General features: G+C 56.6%; 2 protein-coding genes across 2 annotated transcripts; one reads left to right on the top strand and one right to left on the bottom strand.

Moving 5' to 3' along the window:
- Positions 1–4,855: 4,855 nt before the first annotated feature.
- On the bottom strand, positions 4,856–8,193 carry LOC147600395 (E3 ubiquitin-protein ligase RBBP6-like). The gene is made up of 3 exons (XM_086751288.1): positions 8,028–8,193; positions 5,227–5,326; positions 4,856–4,862 (listed from the first exon to the last, which is right to left on the bottom strand). Exons 1-3 carry the CDS (start codon positions 8,191–8,193, stop codon positions 4,856–4,858), a joined length of 273 nt encoding a protein of 90 aa, XP_086607414.1.
- Positions 8,194–8,567: 374 nt separating this feature from the next.
- LOC147600394 (ubiquitin carboxyl-terminal hydrolase 36-like) lies at positions 8,568–19,237 on the top strand. Its single transcript, XM_086751287.1, has 16 exons — positions 8,568–8,796; positions 8,868–9,089; positions 9,834–9,944; positions 10,222–10,324; positions 10,967–11,034; positions 11,469–11,539; positions 11,953–12,035; positions 12,361–12,466; positions 12,767–12,907; positions 13,215–13,315; positions 13,617–13,740; positions 14,001–14,190; positions 14,325–14,412; positions 14,554–14,627; positions 16,978–17,112; positions 19,026–19,237. The coding sequence occupies exons 1-16, from the start codon at positions 8,568–8,570 to the stop codon at positions 19,235–19,237; spliced, it is 2,058 nt and encodes a 685-aa protein (XP_086607413.1).
- Positions 19,238–19,537: the final 300 nt, after the last annotated feature.

Genomic DNA, 19,537 nt, shown 5'->3' with positions numbered 1-19,537 from the left:
GCGTCTCTCTGGTACGGGAAAAGGCTCAATGCAAGGTGTCGGTGTGATGGAGGCACGCAGGTCGGGAGCCAGGCATCTTGGCCAGCACGTCGCAGCTGCATCCTGCCCTCCCGCGGCATCTGGGGTGTGACGGAGGCTGGGAAATGCTTTGGGCTTGTCCTGACTGTCTGTGGTGCAGAGGAGCCTGTGAGAAGCAGGTTCCTGGTGGAGGGAAGGCGAGAGAGTGTTGGGGTGCTGGCAGCATCGCTGCAGTGACAGCGCTGAGATGAAACGATGAGCGGTGTCTGTGTTTGCAGCGTCTTTCCTTTCCCCCACCAAAGGCTCTCCCACCTCTTCTATGCCCTCCAGTAACTGCGTAGTGAAACCAGTCGTTTGAGCAGCAGGAAGCGGTTTTGTGCTTTACGCATGCTGCCAATGGTACGGAAGCGGGTAGCAAAGGGTGTTTCCCACTGTCCGTTTCCAGCAGAGCCTGTAAAAACGGCGTTTGCGGTGGGAACGGGAACAGGAATTCCCCTTAGCGGCTCTGGATTGGCGTTTGTGGCAATAAATACGTGCGCCCTGGCAAGGTGCTAGGTGTACAGGTGTGTCTGCGTGCTGCCACGTTAGCAGGGTCACCCGGCCCCAGCCAGGCGTTGCCGGCCTGGGAGACAGCGCCTCACCGTGCCTCTTGTCTGAGGGGTGCGGCAGGAAGGGTCACAAGGAATCTAAGACGGTCCTCGCTGAAGCGAGGACTGCGGGGAGCCAGTCAACACTGCTAAAGAGTAACCCCATGGGAGCGTGACCTGGGAAGCGCCAGATTTCCCTCTCTGGAGGGGGCTGTAAGGGAGGGAAAGAGGATTCCGGGGAGGAGCACGAGCGAGTCTGTGTTTTGCAGGTCAGCAAACTGCAGAAAGACATGAGTGAGGCCCATTGCGCCTGCAGCAGAGACCTGAAGATCGTAAGGCTGCGGCAAGAAAGCGAGAAGTGGAAGAGGGACCGTGCTGCAGTTAGCGGTATGGTATCCCTGGAGCTCTGTGGAGGGGCACAAAGCGGGTGGGGAGCGGCTCCTGGCAAGGAGGGAGCCTTGGCCGAAGTGTCCAAGCAACAGAAGTTTTGGAGGGGCTCCTAGAAATCCTGCGCATCTGTGTCCTGAAGCTCTGCGGGGGCTGCAGGGCAGCGTCTGACGCGACGAGGGCCCCCGGAGCGAGGGACAATGCGGGCGCCGAAGGCAGAGTGTTGGGGTGGAGAAGTGTGTTAGGGGAGAAAAGCGCCGCTGGCGGGGCAGGCTCTGAGCTGCTGGCACGCAGTGCTGCTGAGTAGGCGGCCGTGCACCCCGTGGGGGAGAGCTCGCTCGGCAGGGAGGGCAGCATTGGAGTTGCGGATCTGACGCAGTAAGGCGGCTGAATAGGATCCGTAAGAGCTGCTCAGCCTCCCAGGAGTGTGTGCCACAAGGCCCCGCGGAGCTTGGTAGCGATGCTGTCACGGAGCGATGGGCAGCGTGGCATGCCAAAAGCTGAATCCGCTGTCCAAGGGGGACGGTTGTCAAAGAGGGAGGGTGGTCCTGTGCCAGGGACCTAGGGTAGCCTGTCACTGGAGCGGTTTTCTCCTCAGGTCTAGTGAGCAGGCTGCTAAGGGAGGTGGCTGAGAAGGAGCAGAAGATGCTGCAACTCAGACAAGATGCTGAGAAGGTGAAAGAGGAAAACAGAGAGAAGGACAAGCAGCTAGCAGTCGTGTCTGCCAAGGTGATCATCCCAGATGGGGGGGGCTCAGGAAATGTCAGTCTCGTGTCTGGAGTGAGGTGTGAAGCCAGGAGGGGAAGAAGGGCCTGGCGTCTCTCTGTAAAGGAGCCCAGCAGCTGGGTGTGTCGGGGTTCCCCTTGTAACCTGAGGCTCCTGGGCGCAGCACCACTGGGACGGAGCGGCGACGGGTCAGCGGGTGGGTCTGGGGGCCATGCGATGCCCACGGAGCTGCGTGGCCTGCCCCAGCTGAATCCCGCTGTGTGTTGGGCAAGCAGGTGCTGTGTGCCCTGGATTTCGGTGAGCACAGCTGGTTATAGGTGCCAAGCGCTCCTGCTGAGATTCTTTCCCATGGAAAACTCGTCTTTGTGGGTGCTCCCTGCAGCCCAGCCTGGTTTTTCTCCTAAAGAAAGCGGGCTGTGCAGCCGGCTGTTGTTTTCCGTATTAGCAGGTCCCTCCCTAACTGGCAGAGCTGCATGGTAAGCGCAGAGCGGGCACAGCGTGTTGGCTGGCTGAGTAGGCAGCGTACTGGGAGAACAGAGTGAATGGCTGTGGATTTGCAGCAATGGAAAAGCTGCCTGGGGCCCCCAGGGCTGCAGGTAGGGGTCACCGCACCTGCCAGCCTGGACCTGGCCGAGCATCCTCCCCGAGGAGCGCTCTGGAGAAGAGCTGTGCTGCAAATGAGCCCGTTAACCGGTGGGAAAGGGTTGATGTGTACGAGCGCTTGAGCTGCCATGCGCGGAGGGGGACCAGGCATCCCAGTGACACATCCTGCTGGGTGGCTGGTGGCACTTGTCCCGCAGCACTCATTTCAAGGCAGAGAGCGCGTCCCCGAGCATCCCTGGGTGGGTTTCCTCTGCTCCGTGGATGCGGGAAGAGCCAGAGGGAGGCGGGAGCTGGTGCGAGGCGCTCGGGGGGGACTCTGAATCCCCGATACCCTGGAGCGCAGAGCTGAAAGGCGCAGTCTGATACAGCGCCGAGTATCCTGGAGATGTCTGTTGCCATCACGGTCGGGTGGCCGTGGATGTTTGTAATTGGCGATTGTTGCCTTGGATCCTTTCCCCCCATCCCTGTCGTAGTCTTTCTGATGCCGGAGGAGTTTAGCTCTGTCAGTGGGTACTCCCTGTGGGTGTTTGTCCTTCCCTCAGCCAGGCAGTGCCTTAAAAAGGGGCATTTCCAGGTGCGGGCACTCTCGTGGTCTCTGTGCCTTGTCGGCCCCATGGCGGGCACTCCATCATCGGAGCACGTAGCAGGGCTGGGGCACCGAAGTGCGGGTCGACAGTTGCTGCAGGAATGACGGTGTCTGCCTGCCCTGACGTCTTCTTTTTTCTTCCTTGGGCGCCGTTCATTCTAGTGCTCTAGAATTAGAGAGGAAGTGAAGCAGGAGCTCAGAGAGCAAGAATTTACTCCGTGCCGAAATGTGAGTCGCACAGCGTTTGGGGCGATGGAGCGCTAAGGGCGAGCAGCGGGCGTGGGAATGCATCGTTGAGAGAAAAAGCGACCGGGCATTTTGAGGGAGGTGCTTTGCCTCCGACTCCTGTAATAGAAGGCGCCTAATGTGCAGAGGGAGCCGGAGGAATGTCAGCTCCAGTAGAAATCGTAACACCGCACTGCAATGCAGGAGAATGGTGTCCGAAATAAGAGTGCAAACCACTCGAAAACCAATCTGACTGCAGAAAACGTTGAGAGGAAAAAGCTCTGGGCTAAAGGAAATGGGCCAGATGGGGAAAATGTAGGGCTTGGTGGGAGAAACCCTCTGGAGAGGCAGTGCCGAGCTCCTCTGGTGAGAGCCTGCGCTGTCCTGGGACTCTTGCAGCGCATCAAGGAGCTGGAACGCGACATGGAGCGGCTGCAGGGGGAGGTGCAGAAGTATCGCGCGGAACAGAAGACCATGCGAGGGCAGCTGGCCGAGAAAGCCAAGGTAAGGGTCCGGCTGTGGGGTATGCGGCGGAGGGCAGGGAGGGGTGGGCACGAGATAGTCTGGGTAGAAGCGCTTCTGGCACGTTTGACTGGTCTGGCTTTGATGTGCAAATGCTCTTGGCTTGCAGGCTGAGAAGACGCTGAAACAATACCGCGCCAGGCAAGCTCTGCAGCTGAAGGCCGTGGGGCGCAAGGAGGAGGTGCTGAGAGCCGACCTGGAGCAGGCCAAGGAGCAGGTAGGGCGGCGGTGGGCACGGGGCAGGATCCTGCGGATCCACGGTCCGGGCTGGAGGCAGCTGCAGGACGCGTGTTCCCAAGGGAAAGGTAAGGTCATCGTGCCTGAGCGCAGGAGCCTCGGAGTCGGAGGAGGAAGGCGCCAGGACAGCCTTTGCCTTGGTATGTAGGGGGCTGGGTCGAGCAGAGCTGCTGTCAGTTTTCAGTGATTTGTGTCTTCCCGTCCTCCCGTCTTCCCCTCCTGCTGGAAGAGCAGCTGGAGACCGTTGTGCAGGAGGAAGAGTCAGAGAAGTGGCTACTGCAGGAGGAAATAGTGAAATATGAAGAGCAAAGCAAGCAGCAATCGGAGACAATTTTGGCTCTGGAGGAGAAGCTGCTGGAGGCCAAGAAACAGCAGAAGACGCTGGAGGAGGAAGTTGCCACGCTCAAGGGAAAAATGGAAGGTAGCCAAGGGTTGTGCAGGGCGAGTGGGTGTGGGGACCACCTGAGGTGCCATGAAACACGCGTAGAGATGGAGGAGTGCCGTGATGGGGAAAGGGTAGCGTGAGAGGGTGGTTAGAGGATTGCCCACACGTGAGGCGAGCTCTCAGAGCCAATAAAGTGGCCGTTTGACAGATTATAAAGCCTCAGCATCAGCACCTTATGTTCTGATAGCCCAGCGAATGTGGGAATTTATTCATATACATAAACTGTTCTCTCCTGGAACATCCAGTGCCACTAAAAACAACCACAAACATCCCAATTCTACTCTGTCACAAATTATTCCAAGACTTCCAGGGACAGAACACAACAGGGCAAGAGGAAGTCCTCAGGTATTTTGCCTCTGCTCTCTAAGTATCAAAACCAGGAAATCTGTGCTACAGTGTCCTGTTCTTAAATAACCAGCCATCAAACCAGGAAGGTAACTGTAGCCAAGCTGTAGATCCCTGGTGTTACAAACAGGCACCAGATACAGAACTGAGTTTCTAAGAAAGAACAGTGATGGCCTAGACACTGCGAAGGGCAAGTGTACTTAGCGCAAAAAGATCAGTCACCTGACCATATTTAGCCATGGCAGCACCAAAAATACCAAATGTGTTACATCTGCTGTATGGGCTGAAAACAGGAGTAGAAATGTCACCTGACAGCAGTTCCTAGGATCTGGTGTGATTTAGGAGTCCTGTGACAAACATACTGTCCCAGCAGGCTTAAAAATGTCCGTCTGCTTTGGGACATTCAAACCTACCCCATCACAACAAAAATTAACAGCAGCTTTAACAGGAAAGAGAAATCTGAATGCCTCTGTACGCCAATATCCAGGAAAAAGTGAACAGACTGCACCCGCTACCAAAGAATACAATGCTTTAGGGACACTCACGGGACAGAGGTTTTGCTGGGAGCTTTAACTCCTCCAGCAGGGATTCGTCTCACAATTACCGAGCAGTTCTTCGGAATCAAGGTATCATCATCTGTGTATTCTGAAAGCAATACAGAAATAAAAAATCAGTCAATTTGTAAGAATGTACATTAATACGCAATTCCGTAGCATTCAGAGGATCCCTGTACAGATTGAAAAGCCAAATGTTATATGTAAGATCCCGCTTTTATCGTCTCAACACACTAACAGGACATCTCAAGAAATCTGCAGGTTTGAGAATCAAACACAAGCAGCGATTTCTGTTTGATTCTTTCAAAAGAGTTTGAATGCCAACAGCAACATGGTCTGAAAGGTCACTAAAGGAGAGTCTGCCAGTGCATGAGGTTCTTTCCTGATCTAGCTGAAGTTGCTTTTGCCCATTTGCCTTTGTCCATTTTGCCTTCCTAGTGTCTTAACACGAGTCCATCATACCATTCTTCCCACTGGCTCTTAAAACCCCGCTTGCTTTGAGCTTACCTTAGCATTGCTTCTGTCACTAGGTTGCCATTATGGAAAGCAACAGTGACTGAGCTGGAAAGGGTTCGAGTTCTCTGAACAAGCAGGCCATCTTCACTCAAGTGTCACTTTGCTCTTTCCGAGATCGTTTCCACATTTAGTCAGGACTCCTGCACAGACAAAGTGACACAAAAACCATACTTGATGTCCACATGTAAGAGCGCCAAACATCCCATTTAGGCAGAAGATCCTGGTCTAGATTTTCCCTTCCTCTTCTGAAGGTGAGTTTAGGCATCTGCAGCTGATTAAGAAAACCTGAAAGTCACCGTTATGCACACAGACCAACAGTTTGGCACACAGACCTGTTACACTGAAATGTATTCCCTAGCTTGGCCCTGAAAACCACTGGGGGATTTTTGCGTTTTCCCATGAAAACACCCTTACGAAAGCTTCCGGAAGCATCTGTGTCACTAACAGACCAACTTTAACATTTGACACTCATGCAACACACCCTGCCTAGAGGAGGATCTTGCCGCTGTTAAACAGCAGGGATGCTCTGTAAAGTACGAAGCAGATTCCTCCTTCAACTTCACCCTTAGGCAGCACCACACTTAACAGAACCCAGTGAAGCAGAGACTTTTTCTTCTCTGCAGGCTGATTACGTACAGAAACAATGCAACACACCTTGGACAACTGGTGTGATGTCTGTTGGAGGAACACTTGATGGGGTAACATACTGATGAGCATCAACTTTTGTTCTGAAACTTGACCTTCTGTTCCTCACCTGCTATAACAGAATCTACCTCTTTGCCCCATTTCAAAACATTTCTTCTTTTGGAGCGAATCATTGGGCTCCGTCGCGGGCTATGAGCATCCAACATTCTGGTTTTAAGGCTCCGTTTGAGACAGACCCAGCTGTTACAGGAGTGGTGTCAGCCAGCTGGCCATTCAGCCTGCTTGCGTTTGTGAAGCTGAAAGTACCTTAGCAAATAAAGACAAAATTCAGAGACCCTTCTGCAGAAAAGCCCTTAAAGCAAATCAGACATTTTTCAAAAGCTCTTGACAGTTTTATTCAACACCACAGGAAAACCAAAGCCTTCTGAAATGTGTCCCCACCTACATATGTCATGGCATCCACTGGCCTCCTAAGACCCCTAATACTGTGCTGTTGAGTCTCCTCACAAACATTCTCCTGAAAATGGTTTCACTGTCGATCAACAGCGAGCTTTATGTCCAGCCACTGAACTTACACTTCCTGCAGCGAACATACGATTCTGTTTAAGTTTAAACACAAAAATCAGGAAGAGGAAAAAAAACTCTAGAGCACATTCTAAAGAAAAGACTGTTGTAAGGGTGCCAGAGAACTAAAGGAAAAAAAATAATGTTCAAGGAGTGAAAACAATTTACAAGTCTCATTATTTCTGAAAATCCCATCCCAAAGTCTCCAATCACATTCAAGCTCCTCAAGATGGCAGATCACCAAACGGAAACATCATACTAAGTAATACAAACCCATTATCAGCTCCAAGAATCAAGCACCATTGAGCAGATTTAAATGAATTTATGACTTCTCTAAGAATCCTTCTTTCTTATATTCACCATAAATGTTCTGCCGCAAAACTTCAGTACCGGCCCGACACCGTTACCGTGCACTATCAGGGAAAAAACCACCCACGGTTAGAAATGAATGATGAACTGATGCTCCATAGCATCTGCGTGGCAGTGTCCCTGGTGTACAGCAGCAGTTCTATTAACAAGAAATGCCAAACTGTCCTTCAGAGGCAGCCAACACTCAAGTGCACGATGGCTTTTAAGGGCTCTGCTGAGATTCCAACTCACAGCTGCACTCTTGACCCAAAATGTTGCTGGGGAGCAGTTTCTGCAACAGCCACAGAACCAGTTTTCCAGTGCCGCGGCGTACAAGAAGTTGAAGGCAAAGCTAAGTGACCAAACCCGCTGTTTTTCTTCAAGTCAGCCACCTGTTCCATTGCCATCCCGTTCAGCTTCCTCCAGCAGATTTCAAAGAAATCTGGCAAGCCTGTTCTTATCAGATATCCTCCCACATTTCCGTATCATTTTCCCTGAAGAATTCCCGGAAAGCAAAACCTTAGTGAGCTCTCCACGTTGCACATGAAGCGCGGGCACTTGTAGCCTGGCTGTGTGGCTGAAACACAGCTCTGGCGGTGGTTGTCAGAAGAGCCGCGAGGAAGGAACAGCTCTGTGGGGCTCCCAGCACAAGTCCCAGCTAGGGATGGAGGGCGACTCCCATTGTCGCTTCCCACCCCGCGCCCGCCGCCCCCACGCACCTTCTTTGGTCTGGGCGTTGGTGATCTGCAGGTCGCTGTTGGGTGCCTTCAGCTTCTCCCGGGCCATGATCTGGCGCTTGAGGTCGCGCAGGGAGATGTGCAGGCCGTTGAAGATGAGCGTGTGGTACTTGAGGCTGGAGGAGAACTTATAGTGCAGGCAGGACATGGTGAGGGCAAGGCGGTGTGTCCTCGGCAGCGGCGCCTACCGCAGCACACAGGGCCGTGGGCTCTGCTCTGAGTTGGGGCACGCAGCCCCGGCTCGGCCTCCGCTCCCTGTCTGGCACACAGCGCTGCCAGGCCGGTGTGTTTGGTGGCTACGGCGACTGCGGTGCCCTGGCCTCAGCGTTCCGCCAGGGCTTTAGGGGCACCAAGCAGAGGGGCTGGGCCAGCGGTGGTTCTAGGCCACGTTCCGTTGCCCCGACAAGACGCTGCCTGGCGCCACGAGCGGAACCAAACAGAACAGTCCGGCCACGCCCGGTCACCTGTCTGCTGGCTGTGCAGCCAGGGCCACTGGACTGGATCACCCTGACCGGGAGGAAGATGGAGGAGGCGCTGAAGCTGGGCCGCAGGGAGGCGGGCGAGGAGGGGGAGCTGGGTGGGCTGCTGGCTGCCTCCTTGGAGAAGCTGCAGGAGATGGAGTTGGAGCCCACCAGCCGCGGCTCCTCCTGTCCGTGGGAGCGGCTGCGGGGCAAGTACCCGCTGCTCGGCCCCCAGGCTGAGGCCGCTGACGGCCAGCGCGGCCCCGAGGAGGGGCTGCCCGGCAAGCAGGGTAGGCAGAGAGGGCGAGGGGGAGCCTCCCCGCGCTCACAGCCCTGCGGCTCACCGCCCCTCTCCCCGCAGGCAGCGGCCGTGAGTTGGGGAGCATGGGAGATGGCATCCCCGCACCCCAGAAGGTGCTCTTCCCTGCGGAGCGCCTCTCCATGAAGTGGGAGCAGATGTACCCAGTCGGCGCCGGGCTGCACAACGTGGGGAACACCTGCTTCCTCAACGCCGGCCTGCAGTGCCTGACCCACACGCCGCCGCTCGCCAACTACCTGCTCTCCAGGGAGCACAGCCAGACCTGTGAGTGGGGAGGCCCGGCTCGGCGGGCGGCAGGGGAGGAGGAGTGCCCGCCTGTCCTGCTCCCGGCGCTGCGCTCAGCACCTCTGTGCGTGGCTCTGGCCAGGGCCGTGCGGGTGTCGGGATGCGCCTGCTCTGCTCCCTCCTTGCCTGTTTCTCCGTCCAGAGGTCATCCTTGTGTCCGCGGAGACTTTGTCTCTGCTGGGCGTAGCCAGGACTGAGATGGGTCCAAGGGGGTCTGCTGGCTTCCTGGGGGCTGAGCTGGGGGTCCCACACAGCCCCTGCCTGCGGGGAGCGCGTGAGGGCAGGGCCCAAGGCTGCGTGCAGGCAGCAGCTGCTGTTGCTGGGGGGCTTTGAAAGGGAGTCCGGCGGGCACCGCTCCCAGCTGTGCCCAAGGGGAGCACGCGGGGCTCGCAGCCCTGTGCGTAGGGCTCTGCTGGGATCTGCCCCTCAGGGCCGAGCGCTGGGCTCCTCCAGCGCGTCCCTGTGACCTGTTTTCCGTCCACGTGGACAGTGTCTCGTCTGGGGGGGTTGCGCTGGCTGGTACTGTGACTCGGGCTGCGCCAGCTGGGGTGGCGTGTGGTGGTCCCTGTGCACCCGGGATGCCCCCGAGCTGCACCGGAGCACAGAGCTCCTAGGGAAAACTGAGCGCGGCTGAGCTGTGTTGGACCGGAGGTCCCCTGCCCCCTGTCCTGCCTCCATCTCTCCGGGGTTTGTCCCGACGTCCTGTGTTCTCTCCTGCTGCAGGCCAGCGAAGAGGCTTTTGCATGCTGTGTGTTATGGAGAAGCACACAATCCAGGCTTTTTCCAGCAGCGGCACAGCAATAAAGCCAGTGTCTGTCATCCAGAGCCTCAAGCGTAAGGATGGCTGCCCTTCCCTCCCCTCCCGTCACCGTGCAGGAGCGCGGTGCCTAAGGCGGGAGCAGAACCTTTGAGATCGGGGCGGGTCTTGGCAGACGGCTCTTCAGAGGTGACTCACGGAGCCTGCCGGGGGCTGTGTGGAGCTTCCTCCGCGGCCGGCATGAGTCTGTCGTGTGGTTTGGGTTGAGGGGGCTCAGACCCCGAGTCCCTGCCCCGAGGGAGGGCCAGCATCTGTTGCATCACGTGCTGGGGCTGATTTCTCCCTCTCCTGCAGGGATTGCCCAGTACATCCAGTTCGGCATGCAGGGGGACGCGCACTACTTCTTGCGTTGCACCCTTGATGCCATGCAGAAGGCCTGCCTGAATGGCTCTAGCAGGTATGTGGGGCCTCTGACGGCCCACGGCTGCTCTTCTGCGCTGCCCCCTCGCTGGTCCCCTGCGCCCGTGGGAGGGGACGGTAGGGTGAGCGTGTCCCCCACTTGGGACTCCTAGAGGGAGGTGCTGCCTCCAGGGGCCTGGGGGTGCATGGCCCCCCTCTGCCCCTCTGTGACACAGCTCTGCCTTCTCCCTTCTCCTGACCCCTCTGCCCCAGCACAGCTGCGCTCCTGTCCCCAAATGCTGAGGCTGCTACGGGTTTGGATGCTGTCCCAGTGGTTGAGGAATGCAGGCGTGCTTGCTAGGGCAGCCCCAGCTCTGTGGCTGCGAGAGAGCAGCTTTCCCCTGGGCCCTCTGTCCCGGGCAGCCTGCGTGGCCTCTGTGTGCAGCGCCCAGCTCTGAGCTGCGGCCAGGAGTTTCTGCTCCTTCTAGAGGAAGGTGCGCGTGGGAGCCCGGTGTCACCCTGTGAGCCCCGGCACTGGGAGGGCAGCCTGGCAGAGGCTGCGACTTCCCTCTGCTCCCGCAGCTCTGCAGCCCCTTGGCTGGCCGGAGCGCGCAGGGGAGCTGCGCTGAGAAGACAGCGGTGTCCGGCGGGGGCGGCCGTTGTGGAGGGGTGGTGCGTGATCTGGTGCTGCTGTCTCTAGGTTGGATCGCCAGACCCAGGCCACGACGCTGGTTCACCAGATCTTTGGCGGCTACCTGCGGTCCCGTGGTGAGTGCTGGCCGCCAGGTCCTGGGCCTGTGACTCTCAGCGCTGCTGCTTCCCTGACAGCCTTGCAGTACAAATCTTTGGGAAGATTGCTGAGCTGTGCAAATTCCCCACAGCTGGGTGTCTGCAGTTGCTCAGTCTTGCGGCAGCAGTGGGTGGTGGCCCCTGTGGCGGCCATGGAAAAGGCTGTTGGCTGCGGGTCCCCGGCTCGCTGCCACCAGCAAAGGAACCTGTGTTGCCAGCTTTCCAGCAGCACTTGCTGTCCCAGCGCACCGTGGAATTGCCAGCCTTCCTCCTTGCCAGGCTGTGAATCGCGGTGCTGCCATCCCAGAGCCCACACCCGCAGAGCAGGAATACTGCAGCTGCCTGCGCTGCGCTGGGCTGGTGGCGGGTGCAGGTGTGGTGCCAGGCTGTGCTCACTCCTCTTTCTGTCGCAGTGAAGTGCTCGCTGTGCAAGGGCGTCTCGGACACCTATGACCCGTACCTGGACCTGACGCTGGAGATCGAGGTAGTGCGGCAGGGTCGGGGACGGGGAGGAGCTCTGCTCTCGCGGGGATGTTCCTGCAGCTGCCCCGTGCCTGCTCTCAAGGCTCCTTCACCTGCCAGTGCCAAGGCACGCTGCAGGCCAGGGGGAAGCAGCTTCCGTTGTTGCGCTGCCTTCTGTGCCGGGCAGAGCAGCGCCCGTTGCCTGAGCGTGAGCCACGACTCCTCCGCCGGGGCTCTGTGGTGGTGAGGGGCAGTGGGGCCGTCCCTCACGGCATGCTGGCCAGCGGCTAGCTGGTGGCCGGCTCACAGGTTTGGCGCCGTCCGTGGCCCTGTGCTCATGTTCTGGGTTCTGTCTTGGGGCCAGCGTCTCGGCAGGGAGCTGGTCTGTCGTGTGGACAGGCCGCTCGTGCCCTGACCTCTGCTCTGTCCTTGCAGCAAGCCGCAAACCTCGAGCAGGCGCTGGAGCAGTTTGTGAGGCCGGCTGTGCTGCGCGGGGAGAACGCCTACACATGTGCCAAGTGAGTGTGTGGGGCTGTGGGCGGGAAGGGGCCCGCGGGTGTGCTGGTGGGAAGCAGGTGGAAAGCCTGTCGCTCTACGGGAGGGCTCCTCTACCTGCTCCATGGCCACACCATGAAGTACGTGGCCACTGAAGCCTGCGATGAAGCCCGCCACTCCTCAGCTCCCTCCCCTCGTGAGCAGGACGTGGGCCAGCAGACGTGGCCGTGAGCAGCTGCCCTGGAGCGGTGCTTGGGGTCGTCAGGGTCGTTTCTGTGGGGTTTGCCGCTTGGCCAGGGCTGGCAATCATCTGGGTGGTGGAACACAGCTCCAGCTCTTCCTCTCCAGGTGCAAGCATGAAGTCTCAGGAAGCGAAGGCGTCACCATCCACCGAGCCTCCAACATTCTTGTGCTCAAGCTGAAACGCGTTGCTGGTGGAGGCAAAATCACAAAGGTGAGTGCTTGGCAACGCCGATAAGGGGCTGTCTCCTGGCCCCAGGCCCCGCTGCCCAGGGCAGGGTGGGAGGGGTTCCTGTGCACAGCGTGAGCTCTGCTGCAGTCCTGCAGCCCCTCCCCAGCTGTGTGGTGCGGGGGGAGCTTGGCTCATTCCGGCATCTTCCTCAGCGTGACCTCTGCCTGGGGAGAGCGCGTCCCCCTCCCTCGAGCGATGGGACGCGTAGGACCACTGAGCTGCTCTTGCTGTAGCAAGAAAGCCATCTGCTGTGCAGGCTCCCAAGGTGTCCTCTCTCCGCAGAACGTGCCGTATCCCCAGCTCCTGAACGTCCGCCCTTACATGTCCCAGGAGAACGGGGATCCTGTTGTGTATGGGCTCTATGCCGTGCTGGTGCACGCTGGGACCAGCAGCCAGTCAGGGCACTACTACTGCCACGTGAAGGTGAGCCCGCGGCGCTCTCTTGGCTCCAGTCTGGGCTGGGGGCTGCTGGCCGCTGGTGGGTCCCTGTCAGGCACAGGAAGGAGGGTGCTCAGCAGATGGAGTGGTGTGGAGCAGTGGGTGGGGGGTGCAGGCTGTGCTCTGCCACAGAAGCGTGGAGGTCTGCTCTCGCAGAGTCCCCTTGCCTGCCCTGGGCCGCCTGTGGGTTTTGGGGGGAGGGGCTCTGCTGGCGGGCGCTGTTCCTGCTGCTCTTCAGGCCAGGAGGGTCCCCGGACACAGCCCGACCCCCTTCTCTCTTCTCCTTCCGCAGGCCAGCAACGGGCAGTGGTACCAAATGGACGATGACCTGGTCCGCCCCAGCAACATCTCAGTGGTCCTGGCCCAGCAGGCCTACCTGCTGTTCTACCGGAGGTGAGAGCGCCCGGTGTCTCCCGGCCCCTGTCCCCTGCTCTCAGCATCTGGGACAGGGCTGGTAGCACGTGCCTGCCTGTTGGAAGGAGCTGGGCCCACGTAGCCCCATGCCCGTGCGCACGCGCTGGCTGGGAGGAGGGTGGCAGGGAGAGGTCCAGCCCCGTGCCGTGACCTTGTGCAGGGCAAGAGCCCCTCACCTCCTCGGAGCTCCTGGCTCCTGTTGTTGCGTGCATCTCTGGCGAGAGCATTACGATCACGCAAACCCTCGCAGTTAATGCGTGCGCTGCTCTGCCTTTGCCAGAATCCCCAGCCCCAAGAAGAGCCCAGAGGGGCCATTGGCCAAAGCTGCCTCCGGCCGGCCTGGCCGCACCGGCGCCATCTGCGGTCGGGTCAGGAAAACGGTGTCTTCCCCGCTGCTGGGCCCGGTGAGTCCTGAGGGCTGCTCTCGGCCAGCGCTCCCGGGAGCTGGCAGCTGCTGCCCCCCGTCTGCTCTGCGCGGGCGGGTGGGCTGCAGCTTGGCGGGGAGGCAGGCGCGCGGCTCCGAAGGGGCAGGCGCGAGGGAGGAGGGTTTGCAGGAGGGATCCTGTGTGGGCCTGGGGAGAGATGGGGAGGGCAGTGTGGCTCTGTGTCCTGGCTGCCTCCAACTCTCTCCTCTCTGAACTTCTCTCTCTCTCTCTCTGTCTAGAGACCAGGCGTGCTGCCGGGGAGGAAGCTGCCAGGGCTGGAGGAGGTGGGAGGCCCTGTGGCCCGCGGCACGTTCAGGATGGGGACGAAGCTGCCAAACAGCACTGCTCCGCTGAAGCGGCCCGCTGAGTCCCCGTGGCCCAAACTGCCCCTCCCTGCTGGCCCCGGCACCAGGCCAGCTGCACCCCAAAGTGCCCCCTCAGCAAATGTGAGTCGGTCCCTGTGGGCCAGCGCTGCTCTGGACCTGAGCAGCACCGCGTCACCACCGCGGGCCAAGAAGCCGGCACTCTCTGCCAAAAAGGTGAGCCTGAGCTTCTGCCCGCAGACTTCGGCAGGCACCTCATGCCTTCGGAGCTGGGGCTTGTGTCGGGGGCGAGCGTGGAGCCAGCACTGGGGATCTTGCGAAGCCGGCGGTGGGTGGGGAGAGCCCCCCCAGCCCCAGGGCTGTGGCAGTGTCTCTGCCCTCCCTCTGGGTCGGGGCGTGGGGCCGGGCCCCCACTGTCGCTCACATCCCTGAGTGCTGCAGGAGACATGGGTCCTGCCCTCTCGCTCAGGATGGAGGGGCGGCTCTGCCAGTCTCTCCGGCGGGGCGGCCTCGCCGGCCGTCGCGGGGTAGCGCTCCCCTGGGGTGAGTGGGAGCAGGTGAGGCCGCAGCTGGAGGGCTGGGGAGCTGCCTCTTCCCCGGGCAGCGGCATGGGACCGGCCCTGTGGGCGCCGCTGTGCAGCCAGGGCTGGTGACGGTGCGCGGGGTTTCTGTTCTTCAGATTCCTTCCTTTTTTCCTTTGTGCTTCTGACTGAAAACAACTCTGATTTCTTCTCCTACCACCCCCTACTTCCCTCCCTCTGCCTCTGTTCCGCTCCCCTTTCTCTGGGCTCCACCTTTTATTTTCTCCTCTTGGCGCACAAAAACTTCTTTTCGGTAGACCACAGAGTTTTTATTTATGTCAATAATGCAGGGGAGCACCCAGGGGCAGGCGAGCAGAACTGACCACCAGGCAAAACTTTCCGGCCACCCCTTGAGCTTGGGGACTGCTCACTGTACTGGACGGAGGAAAAAAGTCGAGTCAAAACACCAGGACAGAGCCTTCGCCACAGCTTCCAATGTTACAACAGTGAAATATCAAAACCGTACAGGTATTTGCTTCGTACTAGACATTTTGTACACTGTTGGACAATTAGAGCTCCATGCTCTCCATTCAAGACCGCATTCACCCATTAATCAGAGATGTCTTTTTATCATTGATTAGAACTCTCAAAATGTCCTTGGTTGGGCTAAAATCTGTGTTGATGATTCTAATTCTTCACAGGCATTAGAACAGCGCTGCTGGAATCTGAGGAACACACCTGCCCAACGTGTCACCAGACAGACGTTTCTCCAGATGCATTAGTTGCCAACAGGTTCCTACGCCAGGTAACATGATGACTTTTCCGTAAACTGATTGTCAGAAAAGTCTACTTGCAAACAGCTGGCAGGGAAGGAAGCATTCACTGACACGGCCTTAAGCAGGGCTGGATTGAATACGGCTCAGTTTCCTGCTGTCGTGGTTTTGTTTAGTGAGGGGGGGCCTAAGGTGCTAGCGTCTGTAGGAAACTGCTAGAAGTCGCTGCCCTTTGTTCAGGGGACTTGGCAAGGCCTAGGGCGGACCTGCTGCTGGCCAAGGCCGAGCCGATTGGTAGCAGAATGTCTCATGATAACACCTCTGCGATAACGTATTTAAGAAGGGGAAAACAGAAAAAAAAGAGAGAGAAGAGAAGATGTGAAGAAGCTGAGCGGGGGCAGAGGCGCAGAGGGGGAGGCACAGGCCTCATGGGCCTTGCAGGCCTCACCCTCTGGCCTCTCGCCAGGCAGCCGACTGGGCCCGACTCGGTCCAGCCCAGCTGCAAGAAGTGGAGAGGAGAGGAGAAGTGAATAAGATGGAAAAAGGATCCTGAGAGGCGTCTGCCAGCCTGTTGTGAGGAATGGCTGCAGACGCCAAGGTCAGTTCAGAAGGAGGGGGAGGAGTAATGCAGCTCCTGGCCAAGATTCCCCTGCAGCCTGTGGTGACGACCATGGTGGAGCAGGTTGCTCCCCTGCAGCCCATGGAGGTCCACGGAGGAGCAGAGATCCACTTGGAGCCCGTGAAGGACCCCGTACCGGGGGAGGTGGATGCCTGAAGGCAGCTGTGGCCCGTGGAGGGCCCACTGGGACAGCTGTTCTAGAGGGACTGCACCCGTGGAAGAGATGACCCACGCCGGAGCAGTTCCACGAAGGACTGTGGCCCGTGGGAGGGACCCCACGATGGAGCAGGGGAGGAATGTGAGGAGTTCTTCCCCCGACCACGAAGCAGCGGCGTAAAACAACGTATGATGAACTGACCGCAACCCCCATTCCCGCTCGGGGGGGGGAAGGTGGTAGAGATAATGTTAAGCTTGGGGTGGGGGGAGGTTATCTTGTTCTCTGTCTCATTCTCCTGCTGTTTGTAGTAATAAATGAATAGTTTTCCCCAAGTCGAGTCTGTTTTGCCCGTGACGGTAACTTTAAGGATTTCTCCCTGTCCTTATCTCAAACCTCGAGCCGTTTTTCCTTATATTTTCTCTCCCTGTTTTCTTGGAAGGTGGGGGGAGTGAGAGAGAGACTGCGTAGTCTGGTCCGATCGGGGCTGAACTACGACACCTGCTCAAGTACATGATCTGCTGTTACAGAAGCTCACAACGCTGTGGAGGCCATGGGGCAAATTCAGGTCCCGCTGTTGTTTAACAGGATTGCCTCCCTTTCAAGTTTGGTGTTAACAGTGAAGGCCCTCAAAGACAGAGACTCTGCGTTGCCAGTCATTGATACCGGTGTTTAATGCCATCTGTTCACACCTCTGTGTGTTGATTTATTGTAGGGCTGATAGCACGGACAGGAATACACAAGGGGTTGTACCCTGTGGAGGCCTTTCTTCGTACATCTCCTGAAGTTTCCTGTCACCTCTTTGTAAATGTTTCTCTGCCTCTAGGCTGTGAACAGCTTCAGCAACGGAACTGGCTACACAAAAAGGCGCTGTGCGCAGATTTGGGAGCCACAGCAGCAGCCGCCGCCACTGCCACCACCTCCACCACCACTCCTGGCTGTTACCCCTCCTGCTGCTCTGGTGAGTGCTGCTGAACTCGCTACATCTTCCTCGCTGTCCGTCGGCAGTGTGTTGGAAGAGAAGCTCAGTTTTATGTCAACACAAGCAGCGAGTCTTGTATTTCAGTAGAGCTTATTTTGCAACTCTTGCTTGTATTCACAAGGGCTGTCAGGCTCCTGCACTGAGACAGCCAGCACTGCCGAGTCTGCTGGGCCCCCCAGGACAGCCCATACCCACAGCTGGTAAGTGACAGGAACTTCAGAATTTCTTAAATAAAAAAATCTTCAGATAAACTGAATGGGATTTTTTTTCCCTTTTCCCTCTCCCCACTCCAAAAGGTCACCCCATGAGAGCCACTGCAGTTCACTGCTCAGGTGCCAGACCGGGCTGGGAACGGTAAGTGTTCTACAGAAATGCAGTAGGTGACTACTTGTCACCTGTTAAATGAGGCCGTAACACATCACTTATACAGCAGCTGATTTATAATGGAATACGTATGCGCAGAGAGCTGTGGAAAATACAGGTGGTAATTAATTTTTAAATGGCTTAATTGGACTTGGCTTTAACAAAGGGGTTCTGTGCTTGCAGTAAGATTATTTAAAAAAAAAAACCTGCTACATGATTGAAAGGAGGACTTTAAACAATGAATAATTTTGAGCAAACCATAATTACATATAAAAACTAAATCTAATTAAAGGATCAGGTGGAAAGCCAGGCTTTTGATTGCTGGCTGAACAGGGCTGTAGAAATTGATTTCCCAATAGAAATTGGCCTCCGACATGATTCCTTTAACAACTTAGCCAATACTGCTGGAGCAAATGATTGGAAAATTCCACACTGTTATTTTAGGACAACTTCAGGGATGGTGACTCAACCACTTCCCCGGGCAGCCGGTTCCAGTGCCTGACCACCCTTTGGTGAAGAGATTTTTCCTGATATCCAATCTAAACCTCCCCTGGTGCAGCTTAAGGCCGTTTCCTCTCGGTTCCTCCGTGAAGGAGAAGCAGATTGTCTAGAAGGATTTCCTCTTTTCTGTATCTCCTGTGGATACATGGAGAGATTTTAACCGGGACTCTCTCTTAGTCATGCTGTCAGGGTCTTTCCTAGAGTAATGGCATGGAGTCGTATGACGAGAGGCGGAGTGTAGAAGCGTTACGATATGATTTTGCTTGAAATGCGATCGCTGTCCTTGGTCAGAGCGAGAGGTATGTGCCAGATTTTGCTGGGACACCTGGCTAGAAGTGTTGATCAAATAGCCCTGTATGTAGGATTGCAGGACAAGTATTTTTCACCCCGTTCCAAGCACCACCTAAGTATGAAGCGAAGTAGACTAAGCTGGCCTTTTAGAGTTGAGCTTTACTGTCTCCAGGCTAAATCACGTTTTCTTGGTGTTTGTTACTGCCCTGTAGCCGTTAGGACTTGCTCTTTTTCTATCTTACTGCAACACAACTGATTTGCACTGGATGTAGTTGTGGAGCAGTGAAAAATGTGCACGTTCACATACCAGTAGCGGCCAGTATGCACCAGTTTAAATCAGTCAACAGCTATGGTCGTTCATGGGACAGACCATACATACACTGACCCTTCCTGTTTGCTTTTCCACTGACAAAGCAGCAGTTGTGGAGAGGTAAAGAAACCAAACCAAATTTGGGAGGTAAAGAACTGGGGAGAGTGACTGTTTTGAATTAACATCATCTATTTTTTGTGTGTGCTGTGGTTTTTTTAAGATCCAAGTCTCCTCATCTTGCTTCATCTTACTCTTTCAGCTACTCCAATTCAAGATCAAGTTCCTCCCGCACTAACTCCTCCTCTCGATCACTTAGCCATTCCCGTTCCCGTTCCTACCTGCGATCACCACCTCATCCAAGAAGAGGCAAAGGGAAGAGCCGTAACTCTCGTGCCAGGTCAAGGTCACGTGGCTCTCGCCATTTCAGATCAAGGTCACCCCCCTACAGAAGATACCGTTCACGATCGAGGTCCCCAGGGTTTAGAGGTCGGACTCCCACTGAACGGACTGTACCTGAAGGGGGACGAGAGCGGGGGAACGTTAACAGATACAGAGGTGTTCCACCATATCACAGGAAGGCTTATGAAAGAAGGAGTAGCCATGACGGAACAACGTGATGGAGGAGGGGAAAGACTATGAAAGAGGAGGAGGCTGTTTGATTAGAGTATGTCTAAAATGACATATTTTAATTTTGTTCTATTCCTAGTAAATTTTTGCAGGTTTTGGGTGTTTTTTTGTAAACTGTTTCAGTTCAAACAAATTAGTCATGTAGCAGTAAACATTTCTGTTAATGTTAATGGAACTGATTATGTTACTGTGTTTATGAAATAACCATTTATTAAAATCTTGAAAGTAGCTTTTTCCTTCTGTAAATGAATGCATATGAAAACGAAACCATGAGTAGTTGATCTGAGCGACAGGGGCTTGAAGGTCCAAATA

The sequence above is a fragment of the Chlamydotis macqueenii genome, chromosome 6 (assembly GCF_036417535.1).
Source record: "Chlamydotis macqueenii isolate bChlMac1 chromosome 6, bChlMac1.mat, whole genome shotgun sequence".
NCBI lineage: Eukaryota > Metazoa > Chordata > Aves > Otidiformes > Otididae > Chlamydotis > Chlamydotis macqueenii.
Note: the sequence above shows the minus strand (reverse complement) of the source record. Positions and strands in the feature narration are given on the sequence as shown.